This window comes from Trachypithecus francoisi, unplaced genomic scaffold (genome assembly GCF_009764315.1).
Source record: "Trachypithecus francoisi isolate TF-2019V2 unplaced genomic scaffold, Tfra_2.0 Lachesis_group1, whole genome shotgun sequence".
In the NCBI taxonomy this organism is placed as follows: Eukaryota; Metazoa; Chordata; class Mammalia; order Primates; family Cercopithecidae; genus Trachypithecus; species Trachypithecus francoisi.
In genome coordinates, this window is record NW_022681454.1 from 37,725,001 (window position 1) to 37,740,363 (window position 15,363).

Genomic DNA, 15,363 nt, shown 5'->3' on the forward strand with positions numbered 1-15,363 from the left:
CACGGTTGGTTGAATCCACAGATGCAGAACCCATGGATAAAGAGGGTCAACTGTATATAAATTACAGGGTGTTACGATGTTCAGTTTCCACCATCACTCTTTTTTACAAAAATTTCTGCCTTTTGTTATCAGCACCTGTGGTCCAAGAATAAGCAGTGTTTAAGAGAGCTTTACCTCAAAGTTTACGCTTTTCATTTTTCTATTATGTATATAGATTATAATACATATCGTCTCGGCTGGCCGTGGTGTCTCATGCCTGTAATCCCAGCACTTTGGGAGGCTGAGGTGGGAGGATCGCTTGAGTCCAGGAGTTCAAGACCAGCCTGGGCAACATAGTGAGACCTTGTCTTTATTTAAAAAATAAAAAAATAAACATCTTCCCCCAAAATACATATAATCTGTTTTAAATAAACTTTTTTTTTTTTTGAAACAACATCTATGTCACTCAGGCTAGAGTGCAGTGTTGCGATCTAGGCTTACTGCAACCTCTGCCTCCCAGGTTCAAGCCTGGGACCTTCCCACCTCAGCCTTCTGAGTAGCTGGAACGACAACCGGCTAATTTTTGTATTTTTTGTAGAGATGGGGGGTCTCCCTATGTTGCCCAGGTTGGTCTCGAACTCCTGGACTTCAAGCGATCACCCACCTCAGCCTCCCAAAGTGTTGAGACTACAGGCGTGAGCCACCACGCCCGGCTTAATGAACTTCTAATACACTATTCTATTTAAAAATTTGTTTCTTTCGTTGTCTGACTCTCTCTCCACTAAGATGTAAGTTTCCTGAGGGCAGGGGTTTTGGTTTGTTTTGCTCACAGATGTATCGCCACAGACTACACAGTACCTGGCCCCAAGTAGGTGCTCAATACATACTGAATGTGAAGTGAATAAACTTCCAGCAGACTATCCTCATTGTGCTTTAACACATTTAAAATGACGAGTTGACTTTCCCTGTGCTTCCATTCTGTGTCTTTTCCCCTCGACCTCATGTGATATGCTCAGGGACGCCAACTAGTGTCAGTATTAACTTAAGAAAAGTGGAGTGTAGCCGGGCACAGTGGCTCACACCTGTAATCCCAGCACCTTGGAAGACTGAGATGGGCAGATCACTTGAGGTCAGGAGTTCAAGACCAGCCTGGTCAACATAGTGAAACCCCATCTCTACTAAAAATTAGCCAGGTATGATGGAGCACACCTGTAGTCTCAGTTACTTGGGAGGCTGAGGCAGGAGAATCACTTGAACCCAGGAGGTGGAGGATGCAATGAGCAGAGATCACACCACTGCACTCCAGCCTGGGCAACAGAGCAAGACTCCGTCTCAAAAAAAAAAAAAAAAAAAAGAGGGGAGTGTAGAAATGAATTCCCCCAAAGAAGCCACTGATGCATGCCATGTTGAAACTTAAAGGATTACTTTTATCCGATCTTTGGGATTATCTGCACCATGACTCCCCTCCCCTTACATGAAGGATCAAGGTGACCACATAAACATTTAGACTCCCTGCATGGGATGGGAGAACATAAGCCCCTGATGAGTTTGTATAATACTCATGGCCACAGTTACACAATGTGGCAGGCATATCCCTTCCTTTCCAAAAGAAGGGAAGAGACAAATGTATGATACCTGATATTACACGTTTTCATTCTTCACAATCACTGAAGTAATAAATAACACTACTTTTTTAGAGACAAGGAATTTATCTGTTGACAGGAATATGTATTGCTGGGCACAGTGGCTCATGCCTGTAATCCTAACACTTTGGGAAGCCAAGGCAGGAGGATCTCTTGAGCCCAGGAGATCAAGACCAGCCTGAGCAACACAGCAGGACCCCTCTCTACAAAGCATAGAAAGATTTCCTGGGCATGGGGGTGCATGCCTGTAGTCCTATGTACTCAGGAGGCTGAGGCGGGAGGATTGCCTGAGCCTAAGAGTTCAAGGCTACAGTGAGCTATGATCACACCACTGCACTCCAGCCTCAGCAACAGAGCAAGGTCCTATATCTTAAAATAATAATAATAATAAAAATAAAGAATAAATAATATAGAAAGAGAAGAGAGTTGAGATTTCAAAACAGTCTTTCTGACTCCAAACTCCATTTTTATCCTACACCACTTTTTCATAAAAGTTCAGAACAGATTGTTTGATGTTTTTCTTATTGCTCATTATTACTTTTTAAAAGGTCGATTCTGACATTTGATGTACATTTCCTGACAAACTACGTATCATTTTCCTCCCTCCCTTCTGTCTTTCCTTCCTTTTATTCTTCCATTTATAATGCAACAGATGATAGTTTTTCATGGTGTCCTGTAGGTAGTATATTTTATTTTAAAATACCAGATAAAATTATCAGCAGCCACTTGTGGAAAGCTTCACCGGAAAATATTACTTCAACCATACTTATATGTTTTTTAAAATGCTAGTTTTGCTGATCTCCACTTAGAACAACAGAAACACAGATGGCTACAGTTACTGGATTTGCTGCCAGTTTTTGTGCCCCCTTTCTCATACACATTTATGGTGACCAAGTTTACTTTCAAACACATATGCTAAGAATAGTAACAGATTTTTCAGATTTGAAGTTGTCTAGGAAAAAAGTATGCTTCATGTTAAGAAAGAGTCTGTAAGATCAACAAAGCAGATTCATCTAGAAAACCCAGTCTCTGAGCAGGCCATTTTCATCTCTAACCAATAAACACCAGATTCCTTAGCTTGGCAGTCAAGAACCTTGACCATATCTGGTCTCAGATGATTCTTCATGCTTTTTTTTTCTAGTTCCAAGATGCTGTAGTCTATTTTCCAGCAAAACGGGACAGTTGATTTTACCTCGTAGCCGTGCTTTCCTCTGTTTTGCTCATCGTTGTTCCTTTTGCCTGGGGAGATTTCCTCTTACTTCTTCCTAGCTCAAATGCCACCTCCTCCAGAAAGTGTTCCTGGATTAGATTTGCTTTCACACCTCTAGACCTCACTGGTCTTTATTTGTCCCGTCTTTAGGACACATATACAACATCTTCTACTTTAATTATTTCTGCCCCAATTCAAAGAACAATTAGAAGGCTATTAATAAAAAATGAATGTGTCAGAACAGTTGAAAGAAGTTGCTTAACAATAATTTCTCCTAATGATATAATGAGACAGGATTGCAGACAGGTGGCCTGCAATTATTTTTTAAAAGTTGCCTACCATAGTGGTTGAAGAAAAACAATTCAATTAGAATGCCTGCTGATTGGCACACACACTTTACCCCACCAGTCTCCCTGTTCCCCATTACCTTCTACTGGTACATCATATATTTACATTCCCTGACTGACTCTGGGTGGCACTTGAGTTTACAAACTCCATATAGAGGTTACATCAATCATTTGATATACCAGGTGCAAGTCATGGCTCTGTCACTTTCTAGCTAGCTGTCTCAGGTTAAGAGCAAGACTTCTAATGATACCTTTGAATGGCCCTTTCTTTTCGAGGTGGCCTTATGCAAATAAATAGGTGCAGCTGACCCTTGAACAATGTGAGGGTTAGGGGTGCCAATCACCTGCACAGTCCAAAATCCACCTGTAACCTTTGACTCCCAAAAAGCTTAACCAATAGTCTTCTGTTGACCTCACCAATAACACCGTTGACTAACACATGCTTTGTATGTTATATGCACTATATCCTGTATTCTCACAATAAAGTAAGCTGGACAAAAGAAAATGTTATTAAGAAAAATCATAAGGAAGAGAACATATTTCATTATTCATTAAGTAGAAATAGATCATCATAAAAGTCTTCACCCTCATTGTCTTCACACTGAGTAGGCTGAGGAGGAGGAGGAAGCGGAGGGGATGGTCTTGCAGTCTCAGAGGTGGCAGCTGCAGAAGAAAATCTGAGAAAAAGCAGATCCATGCAACTCAATCCTGTATTGTTCAAGACTCAACTGTATATTTTTGCATGTGGGCTGAAATACATACACACACATGGCCATGGGTCAAAGATTCATAGAATAAATTAGGCAGCAAGAATATTTATCATTGAATTGAAATGGCTCACTGCAAAACTGCCTTCAACTTATCTCTAGGCCTTAGAAACAGAAGTGACCCTTTGCTGCTGTGAACCAATAGACTGGACTAGATTGGGGTTGGGTTGGCCAAGGTACATAGTCATTGCCATAGTCCAGTATTCCTGCCCAAGCAGTCACCATTAGTAGTCACATTGTTCAGACAGCGCCTCTCGGCTCTTCCACCACTGCATGCTGGGTTGTCTGCCACCAGTAGATGAGAGTTGGCAAAAGGGATAAATCAGGATGAAACATTTGGGCATTTTGCAGTTTAGAGAAACTTTGGGGGTGCTGCTTTAGTAAAAAATGGAAGACTTGCATTTATTAAAGGTTAGTAAGAAGTGAAATCGTGTATGCAAAAGTACATTATAAATTAGAAAATGCAGTAAAGGCAGAAACTATTTATTTATTGGTTGTTCTGCACTTTACCTAAGTGGTTTTTGATCATTTCACAATGTATAAGAGTTGGGTTTTACCTCCATTTTATGGATGTGGAAATAGGGCTTGGATGTTAGCTAACTTGCCCAAATCTTACAGTTAACAGAAAGTGGTACTCCTCAGATTCCTACCCAGGTCTGTCTGACCTCAGGCCTGTGCTCTTTGTGTGAGTTCATGCTGACTCCTAGATGATGTGCTAGGCACAAAAATTAGATATTACACCAATTTCCATTATAATTAACATTCTATCTAAATATAAAGTGGGACCACAGTCTTAGATGAATTTGGCTGTTGAGAGTAGCAATAATCCAGGATGGCTACTCTGATCTATGTTGATAAGGAAAATGGAGAACCAGGCACCCGTGTGGCTGCTAAGGATGGACTGAAGCTGCGGTCTGGACCTTCAATCAAAGCCTTAGGTGGGATATCTCAAGTTTAACACCACGTTTTGGCAAAACGTTCACTGCTCCATCAGCCTTACCTAAAGCTACCAGAAAGGCTTTGGGAATTGTCAAGAGAGCTACAGAAAAGTCAGTAAAGACCAATGGACCCAGCAAACAAAAACAGCCAAGCTTTTCTGTCAGAAAGATGACTGTTAAAAAAAAAGCTCTGTTCCTGCCTCAAATGACACCTATCCAGAAATAGAAAAATTATTTCCCTTCAATCCTCTAGACTTTGAGAGTTTTGACCTGCCTGAAGAATGCCAGATTGCACACCTCCCCTTGAGTGGAGTGCCCCTCATGATCCTTGATGAGGAGGGAGAGCTTGAAAAGCTGTTTCAGCTGGGCCCCCCTTCACCTGTGAAGATGCCCTCTCCACCATGGGAATGTAATCTGTTGCAGTCTCCTTCTAGCATTCTGTTGACCCTGGATGTTGAATTACCAGTTGTTTGCTATGACATAGATATTTAAAATTTCTTAGTGCTTTAGAGTTTGTGTGTATTTGTATTAATAAAGCATTCTTTGTTTAACAACATAATAAATACATAAATATAAAGTGGGTCATATTCCTCTTTATGTGCATCTGTCTCAGCTGTCCCTTGTTCCTATATTTCTTCCATAGTACGGCCCCTACTCTTTGGGGATATGTCAACATGATTTACTTCTGTAGAGAAACAGGAGACAGGAAATAGCAAAGGATAAAGGAGAAAAGGCCAGGGTCAGGCCAAGAACTTCCTACATCTTTTCTTCCCAGCCTAGTGTGAACCAGATGAAAGCCTTAAAGAGGTCCTAGCAGCAAAGGGAGATAATTGAAAGAATGAGAATTTTGTGGAATGCTAAAAAAATAGGGTACATATTTGCAGCTAGGACTAACATTGATTATCTTAAAATGTCTGTATGGCTAAATAATATTCATGAAATCCCATGTCTTATGCTTCTAATGTCTTATAACTTAAAGCACTTTTATGTCCATGCCTTGAATTCTGTACAAAGCTTTGATAGAGTCACAGATGTCTGGTGTCAATCCAGATTGCCTGAAAGGCTTCAGGGGTTCCTCTGTGGTTCCTGAATTCCAGGACTTAGTGAATTTCCTAGACCAAGAGCTGCTATTCATTATACATGTTAGTGGTTTTGCTCTTTCTACTGAAAGTGGGTGGTGGTTATGTCTCTGAACACGTTATTCCACAAAAAGCGAACTGGATATGGCTATTTAAGAACCATCAAGGGCATGACAGGCCAAAGGTTCCAAATCCCTCTTCAATCAAAGGATGCTGTCAGAACTGACCTCCAGAAAAGATGCAAGGTCTCACTTCTAGGCTGTCATACTGGTCCTTAGAGAAGAGTTACAATTTTGTGATCTGCCCCAATCCATTATTGATTTTTGCTTCCATGCTATTTTAAAACTGGAGAAGGTTTAAGTTTAAAAATTCAAGACAAATCATAAAACATTTGGGAAGTCACTTGTACATTGCCTGTCTTCCCCACTAAATTGTGGGCCCCATGAGGGCAGGGACCATCTCTGTTTTGTTCACTATGGAGTCCAAGTACTTCCCCTTATCTTGAAGCTGATTCTATGGTGGGCTGCTCCAAGTAATCTGTCTTGGGCCAGTAGTCATGCAGGTCAAGGATAAGTTTCCATTAGGTGTGGGCATAAGTTCCTACCCAGGCATTGTCCTCTTCACCAGAAGAACTAAATTTCATCTGTAAAGGAAGACATCACATTCTGTACATGGTAGGGCCTCGTTCTCCTGTAAGATTCATATTTCTGCATTTTGGACTCAAGAACCATAGGTATATCCCATGGCAAGACAGGAAGTATTACTGGAGTCAGACTCCCTGAGTCTTCACCTTGTTTCCTCTATTTAATGGCTATGCAACCTTGGGCAAGCTGGTAACGTCTAAAATTTTACTCTTAAAGCTGTTGATAGAGACACTAAACATGTTTAAATTTCTAAATGTTTACTGCCATAGTAAGGATCTAAATGACATCAGAGTAGAAATTCAATAAATATTTGTTGGATGGATGAGTGAATAATTAACCTCTCAGACTTCAGTTTCATCACCTGTAAATAAAGAGGTGCAGCTATATGATATCTCTTCAGTTCTGATATCCTGTGGACTTAGTTATGTTAGTAGTTACGATATTTTTTATTCTTAGTAATTTTTTCAGGATTACTATGAGGATAATAAGAAGTCAAATTCTAAACTGAAATAAGTCAAGGGAATTGAATAAAAACTTGGATAAAAAAAGAAAGTGTTTTAAAAATCACCCTAAGTCCAATGATCAGATGGCCTTTGCTTTAAAGTGTGTCTGTGGTCAGCCCAGGGAAATAGTCTACAGCTTCTCTGAAGCTCTTTAACATCTTCATTACAGTCAGTTTAAGTATTTCCTTGGCAATAAACATCAACTCTTTTTCAGATGTTTCTTTGCATATGATGGCCTTGGCATGAGACATGAAACCATTAAGAAAATACAAGCCAGGTCCTCTGCTACAGTCCATAAAAATCATTTAGTTGAAGCTATGCGTATTTATTTATTAGCTTATACTCATTTCTAAACTGACTCACAAAAAGTACAGTATTAGGCCATTCTTGCTTTGCTGTAAAGAAATACCTGAGACTGGGTCATTTATAAACAAAAGAGGTTTAATGGGCTCACAGTTCTGCAGGCTGAACAAGCATGACACTGGCATCTGCTGGCTTCAGGGGAGACCTCACAACACTTTCAGTCATGGCGAAGGCCAAGGGGGAGCTGGCATCTCACATGGCAGAACAGGAGCAAGAAAGGGTTGAGGTTGCGGGGGGAGGTCCAGGTGGGCAGATCACCTGAGGTCAGGAGTTTGAAACCAGCCTGGCCAACATGGTAAAAACCCGTCTCTACTAAAAATACAAAAATTAGCCAGGCATGGTGGCATATACTTGTAATCCCAGCTACTCACTGAGGAGGCTGAGGCAGAAGAATTGCTTCAGCCTGGGAGGTGAAGGTTGCAGTGAGCCAAGATCATGCTGTTGCACTCCAGCCTGGGTGACAGAGTGAGATTCCGTGTCAAAAAAATACCCATCTATGTACTTATGTACAAAATATCTGAAACTGCTAAGACTGGGTAGTAATTACATGGGTATCTCTCATATTATGCTATTTATATGTTTTAAAAATATTTAATAATTTTTAAGATCCCAAGAAAAAAGAATATCGTAACAGAGTGAGACTCCGCCTCAAAAAAAAAAAAAAAAAAGAATATCGTAATAAAAAACATCCAATATCAGACTCTACTCTCTTGTAGATTAGGAATAATATCTCTGCTCTTTTTCCCCCAATGGCTCATTTGTACTTGGCATTTGATGCCTGCTTAAAACACCAGGGTGACTATAGGGTCCCTGATGTTGGTTAGGGGCCCTCTCTGTAAGCTTTCATAGCACCCTCTCTTTTCCTTCTCACTGCATTTATCACCCAGTTGTGCCATTTCCTGTTTACTTGCCGTATGGGCTTGCTGGACCATAAGACGTTCCTCTGGGGGCAGGTGGCTTGCTTACTGTAGCATCCCTGAGGACCGGAATGCAATAGATAGAGTGGCTGAATGAATTACTACAGTGACAACTGCAATGGCTTAAATTCGGTGCTCTGTACACACATGGGCCAGGGTTGGATATGCGAAATCACCACTTGATGAAATTAGTTCAAGCAGCATGTGTTGGCACAGAGAGGCTGTGTGCCCATTTCTTGGAGTCCCCTAGGCTTCAGTGCATACACCACAGTCTCACAGTTGGAAAGGAGGGTCAGGACGCTGTGTTTCATGTAAGGTGATTCTAAACCTTGTGCTAGATCCACTGACACATCCAACTCAAGACTCGGGATCCAACTGGACACTCAGGTTCCCATTAGGCTATGGCCAGGGCCAAGCCCCCTGCCACTGAATTTCCTAGGCACTGGGAGGTCAGGGTTTTCCTGTCCACTAGCCTGACCAGTTTTTCACAGAGAGGACCAATGTGCCTGCCTTCCCCAGATCGGGCAGCTCAGCTCCTGCTTTGTCCTGGGTTCAGATGGAGTTTGGCTTGCTGGCCCCAGCATAGCCTGGATGGGGACAAGGGACAGCTTACTGCAGGTCTCACTTTCTTATTAGCCCCCGGCCTGGCTGTACCCTTGAGAAGGGCCCTGCTGCCTCGGACCCAACAAGAATTTGCTTCCTTTCTCTCTTCCTTCCTTCCTACCTCATTCATTCATTTGTTCTTTAGAATCTGCTGCCATTTCATGTCTATTTGTATCTCATCTAGCTAGCATCAGCTCTGTTCCCAGCCTCATGAAAAAGGCCAAGTTCCTTCCCTGACAGAGCCTGCTGTTGGCAGGAAGCTGCCAGAGCATAGTGGCTGTCTAGAGAACCTCTCTGGGCCATGCCAGCTCCCTGAAATCTTAGAGCATGAAGCCCTGTGTTTGTAGCAGTTAGGACTTGCTTGGAGGGATGCTGACAGGTGGTCTATGCAGACACTGCTCCACTGTGCCTAGGTGAGGCCTTTGGTGAATTATTTTACTTTCCTGAACCTCAGTTTCCTCATCTGCAAAACAGAATAAGTAATACCTTGCAGCAGGGTTTTAAGGTAATTAGGGGCTATGAAGTAAAGTGGTTAAGTTGGCAGAGTGCCTGCGTCTGATTCTGGTTTTCTTCTTTCCCAGCTGAGTGCTTCAGTTTCCCCATCCAAAGATAGGTATTCATACTCTCGACTTCATGAACTGTAAATGCTTAGAACAATGCCTGGTGCATGATGGATGCTGCCTGAAGGTTTGCTCGTTTTAGCAGTGCCTGGCAGATAGGAAGCACTCAATACACACTATGTTCTACTACTATTATGATTACTCTTACCATCTAGGGTGGTGAGATAGATAATATATGAAAACATCTGGCATACAGTAAGTACTCAGTGGATATTGTTTTCGTCCTTCCTGACCCTTGATCTTGGAGCAGGGGTACCTTGAAGTGGAGGGAGGTGATCCCTGCACTGAGTTGGCATTCTTTATGCTCATCTTGTCCCTGAGAACAAGAACTCGAGATATCTGGAAAAGTTCCAGGAGCATCGGGCCCTTGTGATATCAGGACCTCGAGATTGGTGAACAGATATGTTTAGTTCTATCTTGACCCTGAGCTAAGGCTGCCAGGCACAAACCTGTTATTTATTTATGTATTTTATTTATTTACCTGAGATGGCGTCTCATTCTGTCACCCAGGCTGGAGTGCGGTGGCATGATTTCGGCTCACTACAACCTCCACCTCCCGGATTCAAGTGATTTTCCTGCCTCAGCCTCCCAAGTAGCTAAGATTACAGGTGCCACCACGCCCATCTAATTTTTGTATTTTTAGTAGAGATGGGGTTTCACCATGTTGGCCAGATTGGTCTTGAACTCCTGATCTCAGGTGATTCACCTCCTTCACCCTCTGAAAGTGCTGGGATTACAGTTGTGAGCCACCACCCCCGGCCATGGGCATTTAATTTAGTGTATATTTCACAACATACCTGAGGGAAGCTTGGAAGGGACCTTGGAGACCGTGGGCCTAATACCCACAATTTACAAGGTAGAAACAGGTTCAGAGAATGTGACATGAACTGTCTGATGTCACATAGCTGGTTGCCAGCAGGTAGAAGCTAGCAGCAAGCACCTGGACAGCCTGGGCTGCCTCATACAGAGAAAGACTCCACAAGTCCATGTACAAATTGATTGACCCACTATAGATGACTCCTGACCCTCATCTGAAAGCTGAATTTATCTTCACCTCACCCAGAGCAAAACTTCGGTTGTGTTTGAAAAATTCCAGGTGAGAAGAGCAATGACTCAGATGTCACTACTTAGAAGCGTTTAAAAAACTGAGTGGGGCCGGGCGCGGTGGCTCAAGCCTGTAATCCCAGCACTTTGGGAGGCCGAGACGGGCGGATCACGAGGTCAGGAGATCAAGACCATCCTGGCTAACATGGTGAAACCCCGTCTCTACTAAAAATACAAAAAACTAGCCGGGCGACGTGGCGGGCGCCTGTAGTCCCAGCTACTCGGGAGGCTGAGGCAGGAGAATGGCGTGAACCCGGGAGGCGGAGCTTGCAGTGAGCCGAGATCCGGCCACTGCACTCCAGCCTGGGCGGCAGAGCGAGACTCCATCTCAAAAAAAAAAAAAAAAAAAAAAAAAAAACTGAGTGGGATCCGGACACAAATGGAAAAGAGAAGCTAAGCTATTTCCCTCTTACATTTTCTCAGCCCTTACATCTCCTATCAAGATCAGCAGACATTTTCAATTATGTACCTTCTCTAGCTGTGCACAGAGACTAAGATGGAGATGGTGGCTTATTTTATAATCTATGAGTTCCTTTGCTAAGTATAGAGACATCTTTTATCTTTTTCTTATTATTATTATACTTTAAGTTCTAGGGTACATGTACACAACGTGCAGGTTTGATACATAGGTATACATGTGCCATGTTGGTTTGCTGCACCCATCAACTCATCATTTACATTAGGTATTTCTCCTAATGCTATCCCTCCCCCAGCCCTCCACCACCCCAGTGTGTTATGTTCCCCACCCTGGAGACACCTTTTATCTTAAAGGTTTTCAGAGGGGCATTTGCCTAGGAACATGGCACTTGGGTCTTATATTCTGGAAAATGAGCTTGCTCAGTGCACCTGAAAATTATACTGAGTTTTACCAGGCACACTCTTCTTGTTGAGATGCAAGTACATGTGGCTTGGTGGACTTTTTGTAGGAATCTTAAGCTACAACAAAGGAGACAAATTCAAATTGTTTCGTGCATTTCTGCAGAGGTTTGTGGCACCATTTATTTCCAGGTGCTTGCCGTGCAATTCTGATCCAAAATTCAGTGCTGAAGCACATAAATTTAGGCTTTGAAAAGAGTGAGGACAATCACAAAGAGCTTCATTTGTGTTTAAAACTTGGCAATTTTAAAGGAATCTTATTAAGATAAAAAAGAGGGCCGAGGCAGGTGGATCACGAGGTCAGGAGATCGAGACCATCCTGGCTAACATGGTGAAACCCCGTCTCTACTAAAAAATACAAAAAACTAGCCGGGCGAGGTGGTGGGCGCCTGTCGTCCCAGCTACTCGGGAGGCTGAGGCAGGAGAATGGCATGAACCAGGGAGGCGGAGCTTGCAGTGAGCCGAGATCGTGCCAGTGCACTCCAGCCTGGGAGACAGAATGAGATTCCATCTCAAAAAAAAAAAGAAAAAAAAAAAAAAAAAAAAAGAGGGCCAGGCACAGTGGCTCACATCTGTAATCTCTGCACTTTGGGAGATCGAGGCGGGTGGATCACCTGAGGTCAGGAGTGCAAGACCAGCCTGAGCAATATAGGTGAAACCCCATCTCTACTAAAAATACAAAAATTAGCTGTATGTGGTGGCATGTGACTGTAATCCCAGTTACCTGGGAGGCTGAGGCAGGAGAACAGCTTGAACCTGGGAGGCAGAGGTTGCAGTGAGCTGAGATCACACCATTGCACTCCAGCCTGGATGACAGAGCAAGGCTCTGTCTCAGGAAAAAAAAAAAAAAAAGATAAAAAAGAGAAATTATTTTAGAAGTGGGTAATTATCCTAAACAAAGGCAAACTAAACCACCTTATAAAAAAACAGAAAATTCTGATTTACTATAGAAGAAGTGGAAAGAGGAAGTTTGGATCAGATTTTTATTAACGAATAGATTTGATTAGGAAATAGGAGTTGATTCTTTTCAGTCTTATTTTTGAAGGAGAAATGGAACTTTCAGTTTAGAAAAAAAAAAGTTATTTCTTGATAAAATTAGTGCTCTGTCGAGTGATGCTTCTAATGTTTCCACTATAAATTATAGCAAAATGTCTGAGTTTAAAGCTGAGAGTCTATGTTGAGTTACAGGACAGGGTGTGGGTGTCAAAATCTTTGGACTCTAAATGTTTACAGTGTTTTCTTTTATGAGCTCATGACTGCTGGGTTTTTCCATGAATTTGAAAGGAGTGTACAGTGTTTTGAAAAGAAGATTATTTGCTTAAACTTTTTAGACTGAACTAAAAATAGAAAAACACTGATTCTATTTTTGGAATGTCTTACAAGCTAAAAAGTAAACATGATTGCTGTACGTATTGAACAACATACTGAGAGCAGATGTTTAAATAGCAAAACATAATAATTTAGCTGTTTTTGAAATATCACAGCATTTTAATGAATTGATTGTTAATGAAGAGATAGGCCTATGTCATAAGTAAATTTCTGTTTCAGCAAGAGTGTTACGTACAAGGAGAAAGAAAGGCATCCCCAACTTGTGTGAACTTTATTCTCAAGGGACTTTGTTACTATCTTGTCTCCTCTGGGGTTGCAAGTTTGGGGGTTCCCTTTTACCTTGCAGTCTTCTTAGTATTTCTGGTGCGACTGCAGCCAGCTGCAGGTTTTTGGATACATTTAATGAATTTTGCAAGGCTTTTGGATACATTTAATGAAGGTGGCTGGGGTCACTAAAACTGTTCTCATGAAGTCTGCTTGCTGTTATTCTGGCTAACAGGAAACTATGATGTAACGCACAAAATCAAAACATAAGATTATTTTAATTTTTTGTTTAAATGTCTACATGGATACATCAACGTAGAATGTTCTTGAGGTACCCACCTCAATTTATAAGGTACTCCTCAATAAGTCCTCACCTAATTTGTCCTTCTACTTCTCTACACTTTCTTTCCTTCATGAACCAATTTATTGAGCACCGTTTGCTCTGATGATGATCTTCAAATACTCCGTCTTGCCACCTGAAGATTCATCTTGAATCTGGCATGATTTAAGATGTGAGTGTGGGTGTGTCCTCGAGAGAAAGTGAGCGATGTAGACAGGTAAGGAGGGATTGGAGATACAGGGCTGGGAGAGCAAGTGTGAGTTCCACATGTGAGTGAGCAGGACCCATGCCTGGGGACGAATTTCCAAACTGTTGAAAGTGTGGCAGGCTAGTGATGCTTGTGTGTCCCAAGTCTCTGCCCAGCTAGTATGATAGGAATTTACCAAAGACACTTGGACGATTTGTGGCTTGGCTTATGGAGTTAAAGTAACAAATGGAGCACAGTTTTGCTGTTAGACACCGCAACTCATAAAAAGGGAGAGGAAAATATCGAGACATATGCTGCAGGCCCACCATGCTGGAGTGAATTTTGGCTCACACACAATCTCTTCTCTGATCTTAACTGTGTGTCCTGTCTTATTTTGTGTATCTATAAACCCAGCTCTGAGCTTGAGGCCTCCAGCCCATCATTTCTGTTTTACTTCTACATTTAAAACATATAATTCCCACTATTATTACAATACCAATCATTGTTGCTACTACTAATACTATTACTACCACCACTACATCTACAGCCAAAATTTGCCGGGCATCTACTATAGGCCAGTGCTTTATCTGTTTTTTTTTCTTCTTTTTTTTTTCGAGATGGAGTTTCACTCTTGTCACCCAGGCTGGAGTGCAATGGCACAATCTCGGCTCACTGCAACCTCCACCTCCTGGGTTCAAGTGATTTTCCTGCCTCAGCCTCCAGAGTAGCTGGGATTACAGGCATCCACCACCACCATGCCTGGCTAATTTTTCTATTTTTAGTGGAGACGGGGTTTCACCACATTGACCAGGTTGGCCTTGAACTCCTGACCTCAGGTGATCCACTGCCTCAGCCTCCCAAAGTGCTGGGATTACAAGCATGAGTCACCAAAACTAGCCCTTTTAAGTGTGGGTTCCATTATTACAAGAGCTCAGCAACTTAACTTACCTAAAGTCTTTCAATCATCATCATGTAGAGGGATTTACCAAAATTAAGATATAATTTACATTCTGTAACATTTTAGTATTTAGCAAATCCACAAATTTTGGTATTTAGTATATTAGTGTAACCATCATCACCATCTAATTCCAAAACATTGTCATCACTGCAAAAAGAAACCCTGCACCCATTAGTAGTCTCTCCCTATTTTCTCTTCTCTCCAGCCCCTGGCAAGTACTAGTCTATTTTCTGTCTCTATGGATTTGCCTATTCTGGATATTTCATGTAAATGGAATCATACGGTATGCAGTCTTTTGTAAGTGGCTTATTTCAATTGGCATAGTGTTTTCAAGGTCCATCAATGCTGTGGCATGTATCAGTACTTCATTACTTTTTATAGTCAAATAATATTCCATTGTACGGATATACCACATCTTGTTGATCTGTTCATCAGTTGAGGGGCATCTGGGTTGTTTCCACTCTTGTGAGTTGTGCTGCTGTGCACATTCATGGACACATTTTTACAGGGCCATATATGTTTTCAATTTATGCAGAGGGATTTTTAGTGTTAGATTTTCAGGATTTGGTATTATCCTTGGCAAATACTGGTTTCTTTGGAAACAAACTTGTCTGTTTGTAAGAGATGACTGCGTGGTATCATCAAACTAACACTAACGTCCCCTCTCCACTATGAAGCTCTGATTTCTGTCC

General features: G+C 41.9%; 2 protein-coding genes across 6 annotated transcripts in view; both read left to right on the plus strand.

The window, feature by feature from the left end:
* The window catches only part of TBC1D1 (TBC1 domain family member 1), a 246,739-nt gene that overhangs the window by 60,811 nt on the left and 170,565 nt on the right, over window positions 1-15,363 (plus strand). The gene's annotated exons all lie outside the window — the stretch shown is intronic.
* On the plus strand, window positions 1,252-7,802 carry PTTG2 (pituitary tumor-transforming 2). Its single transcript, XM_033213963.1, is given in 3 exon segments — window positions 1,252-4,899; window positions 4,902-5,063; window positions 5,066-7,802. Coding segments are annotated over 3 exon segments (594 nt in total). The 5' UTR covers window positions 1,252-4,778; the 3' UTR covers window positions 5,377-7,802.